The 22173-nt window shown below is 34.2% G+C and overlaps 3 protein-coding genes across 4 annotated transcripts; 2 read left to right on the top strand and 1 right to left on the bottom strand.

Moving 5' to 3' along the window:
* Positions 1–1923: 1923 nt before the first annotated feature.
* LOC109062850 (ranBP-type and C3HC4-type zinc finger-containing protein 1-like) lies at positions 1924–10239 on the top strand. Its single transcript, XM_042749461.1, has 13 exons — positions 1924–2175; positions 2952–3004; positions 3084–3228; positions 3326–3422; positions 3535–3733; positions 3821–3912; positions 4873–5049; positions 5874–6034; positions 6107–6218; positions 6313–6492; positions 6589–6687; positions 7794–7937; positions 8816–10239. Exons 2-13 carry the CDS (start codon positions 2968–2970, stop codon positions 8894–8896), a joined length of 1524 nt encoding a protein of 507 aa, XP_042605395.1. The 5' UTR covers positions 1924–2175; positions 2952–2967; the 3' UTR covers positions 8897–10239.
* Positions 10240–11499: 1260 nt separating this feature from the next.
* On the bottom strand, positions 11500–18749 carry LOC109062963 (TBC1 domain family member 20). 2 transcript variants are annotated; one of them, XM_019080026.2, is made up of 8 exons: positions 18342–18749; positions 16664–16849; positions 15529–15609; positions 15244–15430; positions 14306–14407; positions 13993–14134; positions 12244–12416; positions 11500–12175 (listed from the first exon to the last, which is right to left on the bottom strand). In XM_019080026.2, exons 1-8 carry the CDS (start codon positions 18406–18408, stop codon positions 11905–11907), a joined length of 1209 nt encoding a protein of 402 aa, XP_018935571.1. In that variant the 5' UTR covers positions 18409–18749; the 3' UTR covers positions 11500–11904. The 2 variants fall into 2 exon arrangements, with proteins under 2 accessions (XP_018935571.1, XP_042605394.1); XM_042749460.1 differs by lacking the exon at positions 18342–18749 and adding an exon at positions 16958–17190.
* Positions 18750–19477: 728 nt separating this feature from the next.
* LOC109063321 (biogenesis of lysosome-related organelles complex 1 subunit 1-like) lies at positions 19478–21646 on the top strand. Its single transcript, XM_019080402.2, has 4 exons — positions 19478–19665; positions 20081–20153; positions 21185–21317; positions 21411–21646. Exons 1-4 carry the CDS (start codon positions 19605–19607, stop codon positions 21519–21521), a joined length of 378 nt encoding a protein of 125 aa, XP_018935947.1. The 5' UTR covers positions 19478–19604; the 3' UTR covers positions 21522–21646.
* Positions 21647–22173: the final 527 nt, after the last annotated feature.

Genomic DNA, 22173 nt, shown 5'->3' with positions numbered 1-22173 from the left:
ATTTCACTCTTCTTCTGTACCTTTGACCTGTGGGGTCCCTCAAGGCTCTACTCTAGCTCCCATGTTATTTTCCTTTTATATGCTTCCCCTTGGATCTATCTTTGAGAAGTATGGTATAAGTTATCATTGTTATGCAGATGACACTCAAATACATCTTCCTTTGAAACATAAGAATTGATTAGAGCCGTTGGCCACCTGCCTCTTGGATGTTAAAGCATGGATAGTTTTACTCTGAATGAGAGTAAAACAGAGATTGTGGTGTTTACCCCTTCTGATACACACTGTATACCAATTCTAAATCTTGGTATTCTGGCACCTTATGTAAAGCCGTATGTAAAAAATCTGGGTGTAGTATTGGTAGGTGAGTTAACCAAGTTGTGAAGTCAAGCTTCTATTGGTTGCGAACACTGGTAAAAATGAAGTCCTTTCTTTCTTTTACTAATTTTGTAAGAGTAATCTATGCTTTTATCCCCACGAGGCTTGATTATTGTAACTCTCTTTATTTGGGGATCAGTCAGTCTTCCTTAAACTGCCTTCAGATGTTTGGAGATCTCCAAATGGGGCGGGAACTCCAAAACGGGGTGGGAAGTCCAAAATAGAGCGTGTCTTCCTCCCATTGACAGACAGGCACATAACACGCATGCGCAATTTTTTTCACCAATCCACTTCAAAACTCCACCCCACAGCTGATTCTAAAGTTTTTATTGGTTGTTTCAATTAAAGTATAGATAGGTAGCACTTACCCCACACCTCACTATCGAATTATGCTACCATCTGTTTTAATGGGAGGTTGCACAAATCGTCAGAACCCTGGACCTCACCGGACAATGGCAACTTTTTAGTTACACTTATCGATTTTTGCTTGCATTGAATTTTGTGCCCCGGGACAAAAGCAATAGAGTAAAATCTTTCCCCTGCTCATGGGTGATTCCAATTTACATCATGAAGCAGAGGTTCAAACTCCGGTCCGAACACAACTGGCCACAAGCTTTGGGCTCTGCTCTCACTGAGAATATTTATTTATGTAGCATATTTTATTTTCTTTGTATGTAGTAGAAATGTTTTTTAATTAATTTTTTTTATTTTTAAATGCAAGTCAATAACAATTGCCTGAAGCCACAGCCAATGGTAAAAGTATATTTATTTATGTAGCATGCCCCATTTTGGAGGTTCTGCCCACTTTTGGAGTTCACACCCCATTTTGGAGGTCTGCAGTTATACCTACTTGGCTCCGAGACTTTGGATTGTCTTCCTACAGAAATCAGAACCGCCCCTACACTATCCATTTTTAAATCTAGGTTAAATTTGATTTGGCTTTTTATTCATGTTTTGCATTGCCTTGTGTTTTGAAGTTTTATTTGGGACATTGTCTTTGTTTTAATGCTGTTAATGGTTACTTATTATGTACAGCACATTGGTCAACGGTAGTTGTATTTAGTTGTGCTTTATAAATAAACTGAAATTGAAAATTAGAGTAATTCACACATTTATGGAAGCTCCATGTCTTCCAGCTCACGTGCCAGCTCTGTATTAGCTTCTAACTCTTAAAACACTTATACTAGTTAAAGCGTCTCTAACCGCTATGTAAAACAAAATGCTACATTGAAATATTAAATTAAACAACTGTTAAGAGGTCAATAAACAGATAAACTTACAGAATTACAGGTCGTGTTTGTCCTGTATTCACAGCATGCGCAGCGCCATGCGCCCTCTCGTTCTGTTAAATCTCGCGAGAACACTTCGATGAAAGTCAACAACAACAGGGAAATTATTGATAACGTGAGGGTCAACAACAACAGGGAAATTATTGATAACGTGAGGACGGACAAGAATTAAAATCGAAAGCTGACATATTTATTAATATATATAATATTTTGTTAAAATAGCACTTATTTTTTAGTAAAATTACTGTTTGTTTGTATTATTATTATTATATAGCATAAACAGTGAACTGGATTTAATCCGAGAATGTCTTCCGCATCTGTGTTTTATGAAGTTGCGCAATTTTCTGTTGAGACTTTCCTGACTGTAACTTCCTGATACACTTTGTTTCACTTTTCATTTCTGTAAACTTCCCTGATTTCGAGGAGAGCACGGATGTTTTGACAGCGCTGTATCGTTTAAAATACAAACACGCACACGGAGAGTGTTTTAAATACTGTTGTCCTATGGTTGGTAAGTTTATTTGCACATGTTTTTTCACAGTCTCTGCTGTCGAGCTGAGCGAGCGCTTGTTGCATATTCGTTTAGCTGGTTAACGTTGGTTGGTTACATAAAGGCTAAAAATACTACACTTTTATGTATTTATATTGAGTAATTTCTATTATGATTTTATTTAAACTTACATGAACAATAAGTACCTTGGTGATGGCATGCATTTTAAACATTTCTGAGTGTAGTGATATATTTGTATATATAAAAAACACCATGGTACGACCACAGTACTTCTTTAGATGGGGATTCAGTATCTACAAAAAATGTCATGGTATTGCTATGTGGTTTGGATATATACTTTAATATATATTTGGATATAATATAATATAACTATATTTTTTTAATCATCTTTTTATAAAATATTTACAAATATTTTATTGTTATTTATAATATAGTAAATACATTAAATATTGAAAAGAATTGTTGCTTGAATTGTTGCATTTTGTATATACTTTACTATGGTTTTGGACATTTACTATAATATACATTTACATATAGTGTAATATAAAATATTTTATGCAAATATAATAAAATATAATATTTAAATATAGTAACAATTTAAAACAATTGTTACATAAACCATGGTATTTTTATACAATAATATATATTTGTATATAATATAAAACTAATGTTTATATTTAAAGTTTATTTTAATGTATAAAATAAATAAATTATAGTTATATTTATTATCAAAAAAACTATATTAACTATTTAAAATAATGATTTTTTTTTTTAAGGTTTCAAGGTTAAATTATGGCTGCCTTAGATGCCTCTAGAAATATACAAGAAGGTGAGTGTTATATATATATATATCATAAGACCCGTTTTCAACACAGCAACATGTTAACATCACATCTTTGCTGTCTCAGCGGAGGATGCAGCTCAAATGCTCAGTGACGCCATCAACTCTAGAGACAAAGATGAAGCAACCAAATACCTGAATCGACTTCTGGATCTGAAACTACCAGTGTCTGTCAAAATAAACCCTGAAGCGTACGCTAAAGACAGCATCAGGTATGCTGTTAGACCGGTTCTTCTGTGGTGAGAAGCACTTGTTGCTGGGGATCTGTTATTATATGTGATAGTTTTGTTTTGCGTTATATGAACGCAGGTTGAGAGTAGGAGTGGCGGATGCTGCATCAGACGCCTACATCCCAATAACAGTGATGGTACCAGTTTACATGACAATCTCAGAACTGAAAGAAAAGGTAAATAGTGTTAGGACCTGAGAAGAAAATTCTTGATTGAAACCGAAAGCCAAAATTATAGTTTAACTGGGGCCCTCGTTTACTTTTTAGTCATTCATGATTTGTTTTTCAGATCAATCGTGACTATGACTTCCACCCGGCCCTCCAGCGTTGGGTGATCGGGAAGCGTCTGGCCCAGGACAAGGACACCTTGTATCATTACGGGGTCAGAAACCACGACGATTCTGCCTTCCTCTTCATCCTTACTGCCCAGGCTGCCAATCTGAGCCGGGAGCAAGAGAGAAAAGAGAAAGAGGACAAACGGATTGATGGTATCTGGCATATATTTCTGATTTTAAAAAAAGAACAGCTTGTATAACAAATAGGAGTTTACTGAAATGCATTTCTTTCTTAATGAGATATAATCGAGATCATTGAGCGTCCACCTCATCGGCCACCAGAGCTCATCGCCAGAGGAGCCTGTCGCCCTCCTCTACCTCCCAAACCTCAGGTCTGTCTGTCTGTCTATCATTCTGTAGCTCTATCGTTCAATCGGTTGTTCTGTGTATTTGTCTCTATATCTATATATCTGTCATTCTATCCATCGTTTTATCTGTTGCTCTATCTGTGGTTCTGGCACTCTATCTGTCTCTTTATCTATCATTCTTTCTGCCGCTCCATCATTCTGTTTGTTGCTCGTTCTGTCTATAGCTCTAGCTATCATTCTATATGACGCTCTATTGTTCTATCGTTCATTCTGTAACTCTTTCATCTTTTCATTCATCTGTCACTTTATCTATCATTCTCTGTTGCAGTCATTCTATTTGTAGCTCTATCTATCATTTTGTCGTTTTATCTGTTGCTCTATCTATGGTTCTGTCACTCTGTCTGTCACTTTATCTTTCTTACTGCCACTGCATCAATTCTATTTGTTGTTCTATCATTCTGTCTTTCTGTTTATTGCTCTAGCTATCATTCTGTCGCTCTATTGTTGTGTCTTTCATTATGTCACTCTATACATCACTCTGTCTTTCATCTTTTCATTCATCTGTCACTTTATCTGTCACTTTATCTGTCGTTCTCTTTTTCAGTCATTCTATTTGTAGCTCTATATATAATTTTATCTGTTGCTCTATCTGTCACTTTATCTATAATTCTTACTGCCGCTCTTTTTTTTTTGAGTTTTTTTATTCTGAATCTCTTTTTTTTTTTTTTTTAATCTGTCACTATCTGTGGTTCTGGTGCTCTATCCACCACTTTATCCATCATTCTATCTGTCGCTCTATCATTCTTATCGCTCCCTCTATCATTCTATGTCTGTAGGTTCCATTCTGTCTATAGCTCTTCTATCTATCTAGTGCTCCTGTAGCTCAATCTATCTATCTATCTATCTATCTATCTATCTATCTATCTATCTATCTATCTATCTATCTATCTATCGTAATTCAAATAATTGTATTTGTTTTTATAGCTGGTTGGTTGGTCATGTCCTGACTGCACGTTTCTGAACAAACCGACACGTCCGGGATGTGAGATGTGCAGCACAGCGAGACCTGACAACTATAAAGTGCCTGACATATACCAGCCGGACGAGGCAGAAACCAGGAGACTCCAGCAGGAGGAACTCGCCAGCCTGCAGTACGAGCAGGTTAGCTGAGGGGACACAACATACTGGACTACAATGAACTAGATTGGATTGGACTGTGAGATGAAAACCGCTCAAAAACTCCAGGTTTACATCTGTGGAACAAACTGTGGAAATACCGAACGTTATGCCTGCATCAACAAAGCTTTACTGTTTAAAAAGATGCATGGAAAGTGAAAATGGGGAACATTTAGAGTCTTCATATGGATGTACTTTGCAGCAAAAAAAGCTTATAATTTGTTGTACACTGAACTAGTAAACGAAAATAAATGTTTTAATCATTATAGCAAACCTTGATTAATTTTATGCATGAAAAAAATTGTTTTTTTTTTTTGGTGGAATGTGGATCTTAAAGGATCCTGTTGAGAATTTCAAGAAAAATCTAGATCTTTTTGGTTCTCAATTAGTCCTTTGTATCTACCAATATGATAAAATGCTATATTAAATTAATAATGATTATATAATTATAAATATATCATTATTATTAAATATTATTATTATTAGGTATATATAAATGAATGTATTTAGGGATTTTATAGTAATTATTAGTTACATTTTTTATTAAAAAATAAAATTGTTATTTTGTGTAATTTATAAATGATATACATATATTTTGAATATATCATGTAACTGTTTTCTCTGATTAATTTTAAATGCTTTGATTTTCAGATAGCATCTTTTAGAATTGGATGATATAAATTATATAAATTGCAGAAGTAATTTTAGCAGTTTTACAACAGTGGCTTTTCCTGTTTTCATCTATTAATACTGCATAAAAAGAAAAAACAGAAAAATAACGCATGTGGCCTGTCCGTTTACTTTTGTAGTCTGTTAAGGATGAACGGGAGAGGAATTTCCAAGAACTCCTGGAAACGGATTCCCGCAGTCTGGTGGAGAACATAGATGAGCTGGATTGTGCCATCTGCTTTTGCACCATCATGCCAGGAGAGGGCGCCGTGCTGAGAGAGTGCCTGCATAGCTTCTGCAGGTGCTGTGAGACTGTTTATCACTTAATATAAACAGGAAGTTCCACTGATATTCAACTTTGTATATCCTACAGGGAATGTCTGAAGGAAACGGTTCTGAACTGCACGGATGCAGAAGTGGCATGTCCTTATAGAGACGATGCTTATTCCTGTAACTGCAAACTTCAAGATAGAGAAATCAGATCAGTAAGATCTTAACTGCAGTATTATTTAACACTGAATTACTGAGGTTACCTGTTCACTTATTTAAAACACACCAAACTTTACTGTTTCCCACCAGCTTCTATCTCAGGACGAGTACCAGAAGTTTCTAGAACTGAGGCTGAACATCGCAGAGTCCCGCAGTGAGAACAGTTACCACTGTAAGACGCCCGACTGCGCCGGCTGGTGCATCTTCGAAGATGACGTGAACGAATTCACATGTGACATCTGCAACGAGACCAACTGCCTCCTCTGCAAGGTGAACACAAAGTTTGTTTGTGTTTAGTTCACGTCTAGTTTGGAAGTGCATGTAATGGTGACCTAGAGGACTATGCATGTGCATGTGCATGTCAAGGCTATTCACAAGGGAATGAACTGCAAGGAGTACCAGGACGACCTCCGTATTCGAGCGCAGAATGACGACGCAGCCCGACAGACCACAGAGATGCTGGATGTAAGCGAAAATTTAATTAGTTCAACTTTTTTAGTTAATATTTGAAGTTGTTGCAATTGTGAAACATCACCGACTAGGGATGGGAATTGTAAAGAATTTCCTAACCCATATTTTAGTTTTTAACAGTTCAACTAATTAATAAAAGAAATGCAATTTGAGAAAATTGAGACCATTAGTCAGTCATTTGGACTACACTGGTTGTGCTGTATGTATTTGATTGACTAAAAAGAGCCGATTCATAAGAGTCATTTGTTTGAGGATCAAATTATACTGGCAGTGCCATCTATGTTCGATTCACTAAAAAGAAATGATTCATTAGAGTAATTTGTTCAGGAATCAGACTACACTTGCTGTGCTGACTGTGTTTGATTCACTAAAAAGAAATGAATCATAAGAGTCAATTTGTTCGGGAATCAGATTACATTTGTCGTGCTGTTTGGGTTTTATTTCACAAATAAAACAGTAGATTCAAAAGAGTCATTTGTTTGAGGATCAGACTAAACTGGCCATGGTGTCTGTGTTTGATTCACTAAAAAGAGCCAATTCATAAGAGTAGTTAGTTCAGGAATCACACTACACCGGCCATTCTATCTGTGTTTGATTCATTAAAAAAAAACTATTCATAAGATAAGATTCACTTGTTTGTGAATCGTACTACATTGGTCACCTGTGTTTGTTTCTTTGTTTGATTAATTTTAATAAGTGAATTAATAAGTTTTTTTTTCTTATTTTTTTTAATTAGTTTTTTGTTTTTTATTGTTACTTCTTTTTTGATTTTGTTGTTTTTTTAAAAGATTAATTTGTTTGTGAATCAGACAGTGTGACCAGTCTGACTACATTTGATAAGATTCACTTGTTTGTGAATCGTACTACATTGGTCAGACTGTATGTGTTTGACTAAAAAGTGTTTCACTAAAAAGAGACGATTTGTTAAAGTCCTTGTTTGGGAATCAGGCTACACTTTTTGCGCTTTATGTCTGATTCCCTACAAAGGAACATTTCATAAAATTAACTGGTTTGGGAATCAGACTTCACTGGATGTGCTTGAAAATGTGTTTTCAATACACTAACAATATTTGTCACCTATTGACTGATTTCCTTTCCAGCAACTCCTGAACAACGGCGAGGCAATGAACTGTCCCAAATGTCAGGTGATCGTCCAGAAGAAGGACGGCTGTGACTGGATCTGCTGTCTTATGTGTAAGACCGAGATCTGCTGGGTGACCAAACAAGCCCGATGGGGACCTCAGGTCAGACACAAAACTACTTAAAGGGATACTCCACCTCAAAATGAAAATTTTGTCATGAATCACTTACCCCCATGTCATTCCAAACCCGTAAAAGCTTTGTTCGTCTTCAATGTCATTCCAAACCCGTAAAAGCTTTGTTCGGTGAGGCTTGAGACTGTCCCATTGACTGCCAAGTAAATAACAGTGTCAAGGTCCAGAAAAGTATGAAAGACATCATCAAAATAGTCCATCTGACATCAGTGGTTCAACCGTAACGTTAAGCGACGGGAACACTTTTTGTAAGCCAAGAAAACAAAAATAACGACTTTATTCAACAATTCCTTTGTCAACAGTCTTCTCTGTGTCTCCCCATATCACCGTATGCTCTTCTGTATCATAAATGACGAAAAGATGTGCTGTTTCTACGTGTATTTAGCTTTAATTTGAAAGGAAACAGCACATCCTTGTGGCGTGGATGACACAGAAGAGCATACGGTGATATGGAGAGACAAAGAGGAGACTGTTGACAAAGGAATTGTTGAATAAAGTTATTTTAGTTTTCTTTGCTTACAAAAAGTATTCGTGTATGTTAAAGTAGACCAGATTGCACATCTGATGGCAGATGGAGAATTCTGACGACGACTTTCATACCTTTTCTGGACTTTGACACTGTTATTTATTTGGAAGTCTATGGGACAGTCACAAGCCTCATGGTTTTCATTCAAAATATCTTAAATTGTGTTCCGAAGATGAATTAAGCTTTTACAGGTTTGGAACGACATTGGGGTAAGAAAGTGATTAATGACAAAATTTTCATTTTGGGGTGGAGTATCCCTTTAAATCTTTAGTTGATTTACAAACATCAGACGGCTAACCTGGACCTGGTTTTGGTTCCTCAGGGTGCTGGAGACACATCAGGTGGTTGCAGATGTCGAGTCAACGGAGTCCTCTGCCATCCACGCTGCCAGAACTGCCACTGAACACAAGCAAAAACCTGCGCTACAGCAAAAAAACACTTATAACCCCTTAAAATAATCCAGGTGGATTATTTTAGCTGATGTGCTACATACAGTTTGCGATTATAGCTTTAATACATTCGTTAAGTCATATCACTGGCACATTAATCCAGATACCTGTATTTAATTGATATGTTCTATGACTAAATATTCAGAACATGTTTACAAAATTAAAATATTTGAAGTTTCATGGGATAGTATAAACTGATGAAAAAGGGACATTTTTAAAATATACGTGAAACGGTCTTAATTCACTACCATTTTCTGGCAAACTGATGATGTGGGACTTTGTGCAATGATATAGTAAGATGAAAGCATTATTGTGCTTAAATCTTTATTTCTTTTAAGGCCGTTTTTGTTTAGAATCCAAAGATTTTTTTTTGTAAGATCATAGCAAAATATGCAATATGGAACAATGAAGAAACAACAGAAGAAAACAGCATATTCAGGATTAATTTAAATGCAGAAAAAATGCAATAGTTTGTAATCAAATTATCAGTTGTGCCTTTTATGATGTATTAAAAAATGCTTAATTATTGTAATTACTGGTATATCAAAATTTTTAAAAATTACATATTTTCTTATATTCCATTTTTTATACATGCTGATGCATTTTCAGTACGTGGATGATAATATTGTTTGTTTACAGTATTTTATGATTCAATAAAGCTGGTATACAAAAATGGTGCTAATGCAAATTATTTTAAATAAAATTAAATAAATCACCTTTAAAGTCCTCAATGTAAATAATTCACCAATAAAAACCAATGCAGAATTGATCTTTTCTTTTTATTTAAACATATTTAGCAACATGGTCAACTGTGACACATTAACTTCAGCGAACCAGAGACAATCTCTCAAAGTGCAAAAAATAAGCAAGAAGCGTGTTCTTTAGTGCAAAATTAATGCAAAATAAAAGCATAAACAGTACTTGCATGGATGGCAACGAGTTATTTAAATAAATCATGATTTAAGGATATTTTCAACCAAGCAGTGTTAGAATCCTGGAAAATATATCCACTTGATTGTTACTCTAAGCTTAGAAGATGATGTTTAATGGAAATGATCAGCATTTAAACAATAAAAAACAATGTGCCATGATTCAACACCAATCTGGAGTTCAATTAGAGAAACTACCAAATTCACGTTCACCGATTACACAATCCAGAATCAAGAAATCTCAAGTTTGATCATCAGCTAAAGTTATTCAGAAGGGTTTCGATTCCAGCTGGGATTCGTGAAAACTGTACTAAGATCAGCACTTATCACAAAAAATACTGTAATTAAACTGAAATGTAGTGAAAAAATAACCTCAAAAAACATACAAATTATGAACGTAATAAGACGGTTCGTTAACTGCTTTAATAAATCGTTTCTTTCCTAACTTTTCATACACTTAAAAAAAGATTCCTGCCCATAAGGGGTCCTGAACCAGATTCAATTTTCAGTTCTACAAACAAGGGCTTGAAAAATATTTTGGTCTCGAAATATTAGTTTTTTTGTTTGTTTTTAATTTAGCAAAGTACATGCTGTCTCGATCATGAACCACAAGTTGAGCAAATTTCTAAAATAAATTTCTAAAAAAGCTCTTGTGAAATTGTTGATTTTCATAAAATTGTTGTTTTGAAAGGTTGTTTTTGTTTGAATGTTGTTGCATTTCAAACATAAATTGTCGCAAAAAGGAAAAAGCTTTACTAAGGATTTTTATACAAGCAGACTTGCACAAATTAATATTTAATTTGGTTTGATAATTTATGGAAAAAAAGTTTTTTTTTTAAACACTAAAAAATTTTTTTGTACATGAGTTTCAAAACGAAAACTCCTTTAAACTATTGTTATGTACATAGTTCACAAAAAAAAAATATTCTTATGTAAATGGTTTGCATTCAGTTTGAATTTTAAAGAAAAATTCCAACTATCATTATTAAATTGTTGCATTCAGTTTAGTGTGACAGTTTAGATGGAAACTGTATTATGAGCAATGTACATACTAAATGGTTGATAAACTGTTAAACACATAATGTACATGAATTTTGAAAGAAATAGTTTCCCCCAAAATGAAAATTTGCTGTCATTTTACTCACCCCCAGTCCATCCAAGATGTAGACGAGTTTGTTTCTTCATCAGAACAGATTTGGAGAAGATTAGCATTTGGCTACATCACTTGCTCACCAATGGATCCTCTGCAGTGAATGGGTGCCGTCAGAATGAGTTCTTCATCAGTGATGAATCACAATAATCCACAACATTTTTTTTTACTTTAAAACAGCTAAAATATGAATCCACAGTTTCCATAGTCCTGAGAGTCCATATTTCTCTCCTAATTCAGATGACACAACTTTTTCACTGGAGAAAGCAATATTTTGAATAGAGGACTCAAATTGTAGCTGGAAGTAACAGTTTAAAGTTTGTAAAAGAATAAGTTAAAAACATCTTAATAGATTTGTTTATTACAACACATCTTTTTACTTCACAAGACTGGAGTGGTGTGGATTACTTGTGGATTATTGTGATGTTTTTATCAGCTGTTTGGACTCTCTTTCTGACGGCACCCATTCACTGCAGAGCATACATTGATGAGCAAGTGATGGAACGCTAAATTTCTCCAGATCTGATGAAAAAACAAACTTGGATGGCCTTAGGGTGAGTAAATTTTCAGCAAAATTTCATCTTTGTGTGAAAGAAAATGTTTAACTATTTACACAGAAATTTGCTCAGATCGTGCTTCACATACGAGACGTGAAGTGTACATACCTGCACTGTACATCCAGGACACATTTTCATCGTCTACAGAAGGAAGTGATATACTTTGCTTAATATCCTCACCTCATTCAATGGGGAAAATAATCTTGTTTAATTACAGTAACTATCTGCACAATATTATATTTATTAGTCTGACAGATACAAAGGCAAAATAACAATATTCAGTCCTCAAATAACTCCTCAAAACGAGACGCTGTGGTTCGGCTCCTTCACGGGAAGAGTAAGTCTAGTTTCGGAGCCCATTCCAGGGCAGAGTTTACCACGGCTAAAGCGGCGGCCCCCAGCGCCACAGTCAATCCCATGACCGCCAGACGCATGAAGCGGCGCGCCGTGGGCTGGACGACTGCTACGGTTCCTCGCTGCGCCTCCAGTGCACGCTGCTGCTGCTGCTGCTGCTCTTTCCGTCTCTGCCGGAGCACTGTGTCTGGACGCTGCTGCGTCGACGCCAGCTCGAAGTCTTTGAAGGTGGAGACAGCCGTCCTGGACAAAAGACAGTGGTTTGTGGTTTGTTGTGAGGAAAACATTTAGAGCGAGGGAGACAGGCTTACAGCTGATTGCGCTCTCTGGCCAGCTCAGACGGAGGGAACTGGACGAACAGATCTCCGGCGCGGCTGATCAGCGTCTCGTACGGGAGGTCCTCTGGGATGCGGGACAGGAGATGGTGCATCATGGCCATGTCACACTCACAGTCCAACACCTCCTCCTCTCGATGCAACACGATCTAAAAAAAAAAAAAGAGAAGATGACAATTGCTTTGAAATAGAGTCAGGCTGTGCTTGAGCTTCTACTGAATCTTAGAATGTATATTTGCTTTGAAATAGAGTCAGGCTGTGCTTGAGCTTCTACTGTATATTAGGGTTTTTATTGATGTTATAATGAATCTTAGAATGTATATGGATGTGAAAATCTCACTGTCAAGTCATTTTAAACATATTTATAATATTCTTTTGTAACTACTAACACATGTGTATTTACAAATTTAAATATAATCTAAATTTATGCTACTACTAGAAAATATTTCATGAGAATAAGATTTTTGCATTATGATAATTACAATTAAAATTTTAATGAATAAATGTATTGTTTAATGTAAATGGGATTTTTTTTATTATGATACAGACAATCATATTTTTTAATAGCAAATAATATCTCATGTTATGTTACTATAAAGACAATAAGTTTTTTTTTCATTACAGTAATGATTTTTTTATATACATTAAATGATATCTTGATTTTTGTTACGTAATGACAATGATTTTATATTTTAATTAATTTCATTACAGTAATGATTTTTTTATATACATTAAATGATATCTTGATTTTTGTTACGTAATGAACAATTCCTGTTTTTATGTTATGTTAATATTTTTGTGCATTGTGAGACTGAGAATGTTTTTTAAAAATACGGTAATGACACATAAAAATATTAAGTTTTTGTTTTTTGTGTGTATTATGATATTTTGTTTTTTTTTTTTTTATTTTAATATTTTGTGTGTTTTATTAGGTTTTTTTTGATTTTTAAGTTACTCTAATGACTTGATTTGGGTTTTTTTGATTTAAATGAGATTTTTTAAATATTAAATAACATCTCACTTCATGTTAAGGAAATAAAAATGAGTTTTTTTTTTTACATTATGGTAATGACAATTACATTTAATTTTTTTTTAATAATATCTCACTTTATTCTATAGAAATAATGATTTTTTTTTGCATTATGGTAATGACAATGATGTTTTAAAAAACTATATTAATATTTTATTTTTCTTAATATAAAGAGTTTTTTTGTGTGTTATAGTAATAATGATTACTTTTCATATATTAAATAATATCTCACTTCATGCTATGGTGATAACAATGAGTTTTTTGCATTATGGTAATGACAATGAGATTTTTAAAACATTTTAAAAACAATATCTAATTTTACAATGAGATTTTTTTTTTTTTTAGATTTTTAAAACATTTTAAAAACAATATCTAATTTTCTGGGCTGTTTAATTTTCTTTATGCAAAATATAATTATTATTATTATTTTTTTAAGCTATTAGTATTTAGTCCCTGACCTACTTCTAGTAAACATCAAAACCCTAGGTTTATGAAGACTGCAGGTGGCAGAACACAGTAATTTACTGTACAAAAGACAAATAGTCTCAACATGACAGATTGTGTCAATTATTTATTCAGACGGAACAACACAGCCTGATTCAGGCCTAAAATAGCTGACCCACTTCTGCAGAACATCAGAAACCAGAGACTCAAAGCTTCAGAAGATGGTTTGAGGGTGACAAACGGAAACGTACCACAGCAGCAAAGTAGATGGGCATGAGGGGATGGCAGGCCAGGAAGAAGTCATACAACCGAACCACATGACGGAAATCTGACAGCACGTGTCCGAACCAGGTGATGAGCCAGCTGAGGGCGAAAATGGTGCCGACCTCAGCTCTGCAGACAAAATAAAGACATTTATCTCAAACTGTACAAGCCAATAAAGAACACTGGTCATCATTCTTTCAGGAGATGCTGTTAAAGTTACAGAATGATGAAAGAACACTGGTCATCATTCTTTAAGGAGACTTCAACATGCAGACAAACATAAAAACCAGATCTACTCACTGCTGCATGAAGTCGTACACTTCAGGGTTGACTCTCTCGATTATGGGCATCAGGTAGTTCAGGATGTGTTTGGTGTTGTCCATAGTGGGGTCCATAAAGTCCCTGTAATGTAGATGAAATGGATGAAAAATCTCAACCAGACATCAAAAACAAAAAATCATTTCAAGACGATGATTTGTCCTGTCTATAATACAGTAAATGAAGAAATTATTTTTATTTTCAGAATAAATGCTCATACAAGCAATGTATAAATAAAATATGTATAAATATTTTAAAATGTAAATAGAATTTAATTATATTAATTGCTGTTTAATAATAATACCAATACATTTTTACAGTGATGAGATTCTTATTTCACACAAAAAGGAAAGATAATGTAATGAATATAATTAAATTATATTTAATATATTGTTTGTACATTAAATTAAATAATAATAATGATATATTTTTAAAATTACAGTAATAAGAATGAGATTTTTTTGAAGGTAATTGTGCTTGACTATCTTGTACATAAATAATGCGAAAAATGTCAAATATTTAATAATAATGGTAATAATAATAATAATGAATAAAAAATAATTACAATTAATAAATGATATGTTGATAATAATATTTCACATTACAGGGATGAGAATGCGATTTTTTGATAATAATATTTCACATGCGCTTCATTATCGTGAAGAAATTTTTGCATAAATACATTTAATAATAATAAAAATATTGAAATGTACATTATACATTATACATTATACATACAAATAATAAAAGAACAGTAATAATATTTTTTTTACATTACAGTAATCAAAATGTAATTGTTATGCTGAACAATGTCAGAATTGTAAAAAAAAATAAAAATTAAAATTAAATAAAATAAAAAAAGTGTAAATCCATGTCTTCTTGTCTGTGTGTTGGTTGTTTGTGTTCCGCTGCTGGCACACCTGAGGTGGTGAGTGGAGAGTTTCTCCACCAGGGCAGTGGCGAGTCGTTCCCCCAGCACCAGCAGGAAGGTCACCACGATGTCATGGTAACCTTGATAATAGTGCAGCTGTGGGTTCTTCACCAGCACCCGCAGGATAATATCGGTCAGCTCCTCCTGAAGGCCTTCCCGCTGCTCGTCTGGCATCCCTGCGTCCGTTAAACACCGCGAACAAACAGAGAGCAGCTTAGACACAGACAGGGAGCAGCTGAAGACCAGAGGAAGCAGCGGAGAGGGCTCTGCTCACCTGGAGGGAAGCGGCGGAGGGATCTCTGAACATCTAGAAGCACTTGGTTGAAGTCCTTGTTATTGTCTCGATCCACCGGCTCTGGAAATAAACACTAGATTTACATCTACAGGACATACATTTTTTCCCCTTTATCAGCATAAATGAAAACGCATATAATAAATATGTAAATAAAAGATGTAAAATAATATTTTAAAATGTAAATAATATAATCAAAGGATATTTGATGAATTATATATATATATATATATTCTTTAGTAAATAATAATATATGTATAACATTACAGTAATGGGAATAAATGAGATTTTTGTTGAAGATTAGGTACAATATGTATAAATATTTTATATTTTAAATAATAATTAATATAATTAAATTTAATTTAATAAGTGATTTATAGATTAAACTTAAAAATATCAGAATAGTTATTATCATGGTTATTATATTTTCCAAATTACAATGAAGAAAATGCGATTTTCTGTTGAATTTATTTAATTATATGGAGACTATATTTAAAAACAAATTAAATAATATTTTTCACATTACAGTGATGAAAATGTTTTTTTTTTTATAGCAATTGATTATCGTGAAGTTAAAAGATAGAAATATATAGATATTAAATAACAAAATGAAATTCTATTAATAATTAGAATCTATTGTATATTTGTATTTAATTTAATAATAATAATTTTTTCACATTTCAGCGATAAGAATGAGTTTTTGTGTGAATCTACTGCACTTGGTTATCTCGAACAAATAAAATGTATAAATATTTAAAAAATTATTTAAATAATATACTGAAGTTATAATTCATAAATTAAAAGTAGATTATATTTAATAATTAAATACAAATATTTTCTTACATTATAGAGATGATTTTTTTGTTGAAGGTTTTTGTTGAAGTTGTGATTGATTACCTTGAACATGAATAAAAGATGTTAAAATATTTTGAAAATGTAATCATATTTAAAGCAATTCATAATATTTAATAATTATACAATGACCATATTTGATAACAATTAAATAATAATAATAAAAATAAGACTAGCGATGAGAATGAGACGTTTGGTTGTAGGAAACTGCATTAAATGCTATTTTTGAATGTATTTATTTAGCAGAACGTGAACTTCCTCTCACCTAGTTGCTTGGGGATGTTCTCTACAGACACGTTGAGCAGTCTGGGCCACACCTGCCGGCGGATCTCGTCGTTCAGCAGACCTCCTTCACTGATGGCCATGCGTCTCAGAGCGGCCACATCCACGGGGGTCGTGCTCAGCACCTGCGAGATCTCCGCCATCTTCCTCTTCCGTCTGGCCTCAGCATCTGTCAACATGAGAGCCGCTCAGCACCTGAACACTGCCAAATCACGGGCTACACGCGCTTCAGCAGAAACGTTTGCTGGAAATGGAGAAGTTGACTAAGATCTTTCACCTTTGCCCTTTATTTGCGCAAGTGCTTTTTTTCTTAAACAGCTGTTCCCAGAGGAATGGCACATTTATAAGGCTTGATATTGTTTTGAAACTAACTATTTTTGTCTGGCACACAAACTACAGTCACGTCCCAAACTTCTGACGCAGTTTGTGTTAGTGCTGTAACAGATTTGCACTACATAATGAGTGCACAGATCTTATTCACAATAAATCCTCCAAAAATGTTATGAATAGTGCTTAAGATATTAAATAATGAGCACAACACCTTTAGATGCTAAAATAATTCACAGGACACTCCCACAGAAATAATTAAAGGATTATGAGGCAGAAATTAATCACTCCCACACCCGGGGAAAAAAGTATATATACATGCAAAATCATTTAATTTACATAAAGGATTATGTGTATAATATATATATACATATATATATAGCATACACATATATATATAATATATATATATATATATATATATATATACATTAATCTATCTACCCTACACAGAAATATACATATACATTTATATCCCTACAGAAAGATACTTTTTATTTTTATACATTTATTCATTTCTAAAATCACCAAATTTCTGTCTGTGTAACTACATTTTAATATAATGTATATATAAATCTGTATGAATATATAGACAGAAATTACACACAACGATAGAAACATCTAAAAATATTTTCCGTATTTTAAGTTTCTATACACACACACTCAAATATATAGACATAAATTATGCATGTGTGTCAGATATTATATGTTGTGTTTGTGTATACACATACACACATTTATTTATAGCAAGATAGATAAAGATATTAATTTCTATAAATTATGTATTTATATACATTTATCAATTTCTAAAATCCCCTAAATAAATATAATACTGTTTGTATACACGTCTATACAAATATATAATAAATTATGTGATTGTGCACGCACTGCTCCGGGTGTGTGTTCACGGTGTGTGTGTGTGTGTGTGTGTGTGTGTGTGTGTGTGTGTGTGTGTTCACTTAGGATGGGTGAAATGCAGAGCACTAATTCAGAGTATGGGTAACCATACTTGGCCACGTCACGTCAAAAAAAAAATAAAATAAAAAAAATACTGAAAATATTCTCACATTTTTCTATCTAGCAGTAAACAAAGTATTATAGTATGTGTGTATATATGTTTACTATTATATTTATATATATTGTATGTCCTTATATACTTGTAACTTATTGTGTTATACCTATTAATATACAGCCCAAAGTAAAACTCCTTATTTCAGTTCCACATAGTGTCCATCAAACTCTAAATTCACTTCAGTAAAAGCTGGAATATTTTATCGGCTGTTAAAGTGAAGCAGTGAACTCATGTCATAAACCGACTCGTCGATAAAACGCACCTTGTTTTCCGAGTCCGTTGAGCGGAGAAGAAGAGGCTCCGAGGCTCCGTGACCTCCTCAGATTCATTCTGTCGCTAAAGTCTGTCGCTTCAGCTCCAGATACATCGCTTTATCTCACTGAGAGGAGAACAGCTGCTGGGCTTCTACTTTAGCCTCACAGCTAAAGGCCACATCTTCTCCTTCAGGCCCGCGTTGGGTGGATAAACAACTCGTGGCGCGTGAACAGCATCTGTCTCTCCGGTCTGCTTCACTCATGACACGCGCTTTACATCAGTGTGCCCCGCCGAACCGAGCCGAGCCGAGCCGAAGCGGCATCTCTGCGGCTCTTTTGTGTCATCTCACGGGAAGCGCTTCAGAAGCTCCAGCTGTAGCATCATCTGTTGGTTGATGTTTACGTGTAAGTGAAGGATTCTGGGAGTTGTAGTTTCATTAGCTCACGAAAAAGGCGGTGTCTTAGCAACCCTCCAAAAAAAACAGTTCACCGTTAAAAAACACAGTAAACACGTAAAAAAAATATATATTTAAAAAAGTGATGTTTAACGATTAATCGCATCCCAAATAAAAGTTTGTGTGTGTGTGCTGTGTATATTTATTATGTATGTATAAATACACACACATGTATATATTTAAGAAAAATTATGTTATGCTTATATATTAAATAGATTTATATTTAATTTAAATTTTAATGAATATAAATATATACATGTAAATATTTTCGAAGTATAATGTATGAGCGTGTTTTTATATAAATAATAAATATGCACAACACGCACGCATATATTATGCAAACAAAATGTTTTATTTTGGATGCAATTAATCGAGATTAATCGTTTGACAGGACTAATTTAAACTAAACACATACAAAAATAAACACATTAAACGATTAAAAAACAATTGTTTTTGTTGTACTTCCTTCGAAATTGGCTGTTGCACCCATAAAAAAGACGAAAAAAAAACCCCACATATCAGCTAAGTAAAAATTTTGTGATAAAAATAAATTTTAAAAAAGGTCGTTTTATCATTCAGTCAAGTGCAGTCGGCCAGTTGTAAGCGCTCTGTATATAAGTATATATTTTTAATCGTTTAACTAAACTTTTATTTTGAAATGTCGTTTTTAAAATATCCTGTATGTACTGTCCCTCCGCGCTTTCCGTATGTTTTCGAGACGATTGTCATGTGAGTCCAGGGACTGCCAAAACGTTTGGAGAAAATTGACTTTATCAAATGAATATATTTTATTTTCGTTTACAATAAATAGCCAGAATGCTCTCTCGTTTATTAAAAGAACACCAAGCGAAACAAAACGAAAGGAAAGAGTTACAAGGTTTGTGTTTCTGTAGATCTCTACCGACTAACACTGACAGGCCCTTTGATATAATATTACATGTGAAGATGAAGACGCATCTTAATATTCGTCTGTCAAATGTATTTAAGAATGTATATATATTCATTTTCATTCGAGTCGCAAATTCTTTTTAGTAGACTTATTTCCTTAATTTAGTTACGGTCATTGCTTGTATTTTACGTAAGACTACAGAAATAAGTAAATTATTCTTACAATTAATTTCATTACATGTAAACGAATAAATTATTATTTAGCAAAGATCGAATAATGGTGTGCACACATAATATATGTATTTCATTACTTGAAATTTTGTCAACCACCCAAAACAAAACAAAATCACGTGATATGATTTTTTTTTTATTTTTTTTTTTTTAAATGCTTCTATATGATACAGAAAGACGGAGACGAGAGGCCATAGCAGCTGCGACATGTTTAACAGAAGCCCTGGTGGATCATCTCAATGTAGGGTGAGTCGGAGAGTTTTATATGTTTGTAAAGGTACACACAGGATTATTTGATCAGTTCATGTGATCACTCTGGTCATAATCCCAGTCTTTGTGTGGACGCTATGATGAAATTCTGGGAAAGCAGCTTAGAGTTGCATGGTTGGATGCAACAGAGAATTGTTCTTGGAACAGACAAATTTTATGCAAACAGAATAGTTCACCCATAAATAAAAAAATGCTGAACATCTACTCACCCTCAGGCCATCCAAGATGTAGCTGAGTTTGTTTCTTCATCAAAACATGATTTGGGCGAATTTAGTATCACATCATTTGTTCAACAGTGGATCTTCTGCAGTGAATGGGTGCCGTCAGAATGAGTCCAAACAGCTGATAAAAACATCACAATAATCCACTCCAGTCTGTCAAATAGCATCTTGTGAAGAGAAAAGGTTGCACACTTGTACTATTCTTTTTTTAATTAACAAATTTTTAGCTTTAAACCATTGCTTCTGGCCAAAATATTAGTCCTTTATCCGTAATATTGCTTTCTCTGGCGACAAAGTCATCTGGTCTGAATCAGGAGAGAAATCTGCACAGATCAAGCACCGCAAAAACAGTCCAAAACAGTTCTAAACAAATATATTTTGATATGAGAGGACAACAAGAGGTGAGATTTTTCACTGGAGAAAGCAATATTATGGATTATGGACTTGTATTTTGGCAAGAAGCGATGGTTTGAAGTCAAAGCATCTAAATGATAGTCTTGATTCTTAGAAAGACACAGCTTTTCACAAGGTATTAACTGATGGACTGGAGTTGTGTGGATTACTGTGATGTTTTTTTAGCAGCCGTTTGGACTCGTTCTGACGGCACCCATCCACTGCAGAGGATCCATTGGTGAGCAAGTGATGGAACGCTAAATTTCTCCAAACCTGATAAGGAAACAAACTCATCTACATCTCGGATGGCCTGAGGGTGAGTACATTTTGAAATTTTCATTTTGGGTGAACTGTTCCTTTAAGACATTGTAATGTATAAGTATCTCTGTTCAGGGTGGCGCAGGCGTACGTCAACCAGCGCAAGCTGGACCATGAGGTGAAGACGCTGCAGGTTCAGGCCAGTCAGTTTGCCAAGCAGACGGCACAGTGGATCAACATGGTTGAGAACTTCAACCAGGCTTTAAAGGTACGCAATCTCTTTTATTTATTGATTCATGTGTGAATTTAGTGTTGCAACTGGTGAACTGTGCAGATTTAATGGCAGATTATTCCTGCACAGGAAATCGGAGATGTGGAGAACTGGGCGAGAAGTATCGAGATGGACATGCGGACGATCACCACAGCTCTGGAGTACGTGCACAAAGCCCCGGTTCAGCCCACGTCCTCATGAGTGGACGGACTCTGATGCTCCAAAATGGACAGAAACAGAGGATTTTCCTCCAGATGATGGTGAAACTTGGACACTTGAGACATTTGTGTCTCATTTATTCCAGTAAAGAATTGTACAGCTGTTTATTTCTGATTTGGTTCATTTTTATTTTTCATAATATGCTTGCATAATAAAAAAGTTGTTTATTTTTTGTTTCATTTATTCCAGTAAAGAATTGTACATCACATTTTACCCCCAAAAGTACACCTGCACAGAAACACTGTCCTGCTTCTTCCTTCATACAAACTGTTTTGACCAACATTTGACAAGTGTTTTCCATTCGGTCTTTGCATAATAAAAAGAAATGAACATATAGTATTAGGATTACACATTTTTCCTGCCCCTTTTTAGCTTTATAGATGTAATAGTAAGCTAAAATAGATTTAATACGTTTTTGTGGGATTTCACAGTTTGTTAATTAATTTTTACTGAACCCACGTTAAGCCGTTCACGCACTGTGAGGCTACATAATCCACATTTACAACAAGGGCTTTCAGCCACAGGATTAACATAAGGGGAAAGCGTAAAATGTAAAACTAAGAAAATGAAAAGCAAGAGCAGGATTTTGGTTGTTTTAATTCAGATTTTTTTATGTGAGTGTGTATGATGATTT

This window comes from Cyprinus carpio, chromosome B22 (assembly GCF_018340385.1).
Source record: "Cyprinus carpio isolate SPL01 chromosome B22, ASM1834038v1, whole genome shotgun sequence".
Lineage (NCBI taxonomy): Eukaryota > Metazoa > Chordata > Actinopteri > Cypriniformes > Cyprinidae > Cyprinus > Cyprinus carpio.
The sequence above is the reverse complement of the archived record's forward strand: the minus strand, read 5'-3'. Positions and strand labels throughout refer to the sequence as shown.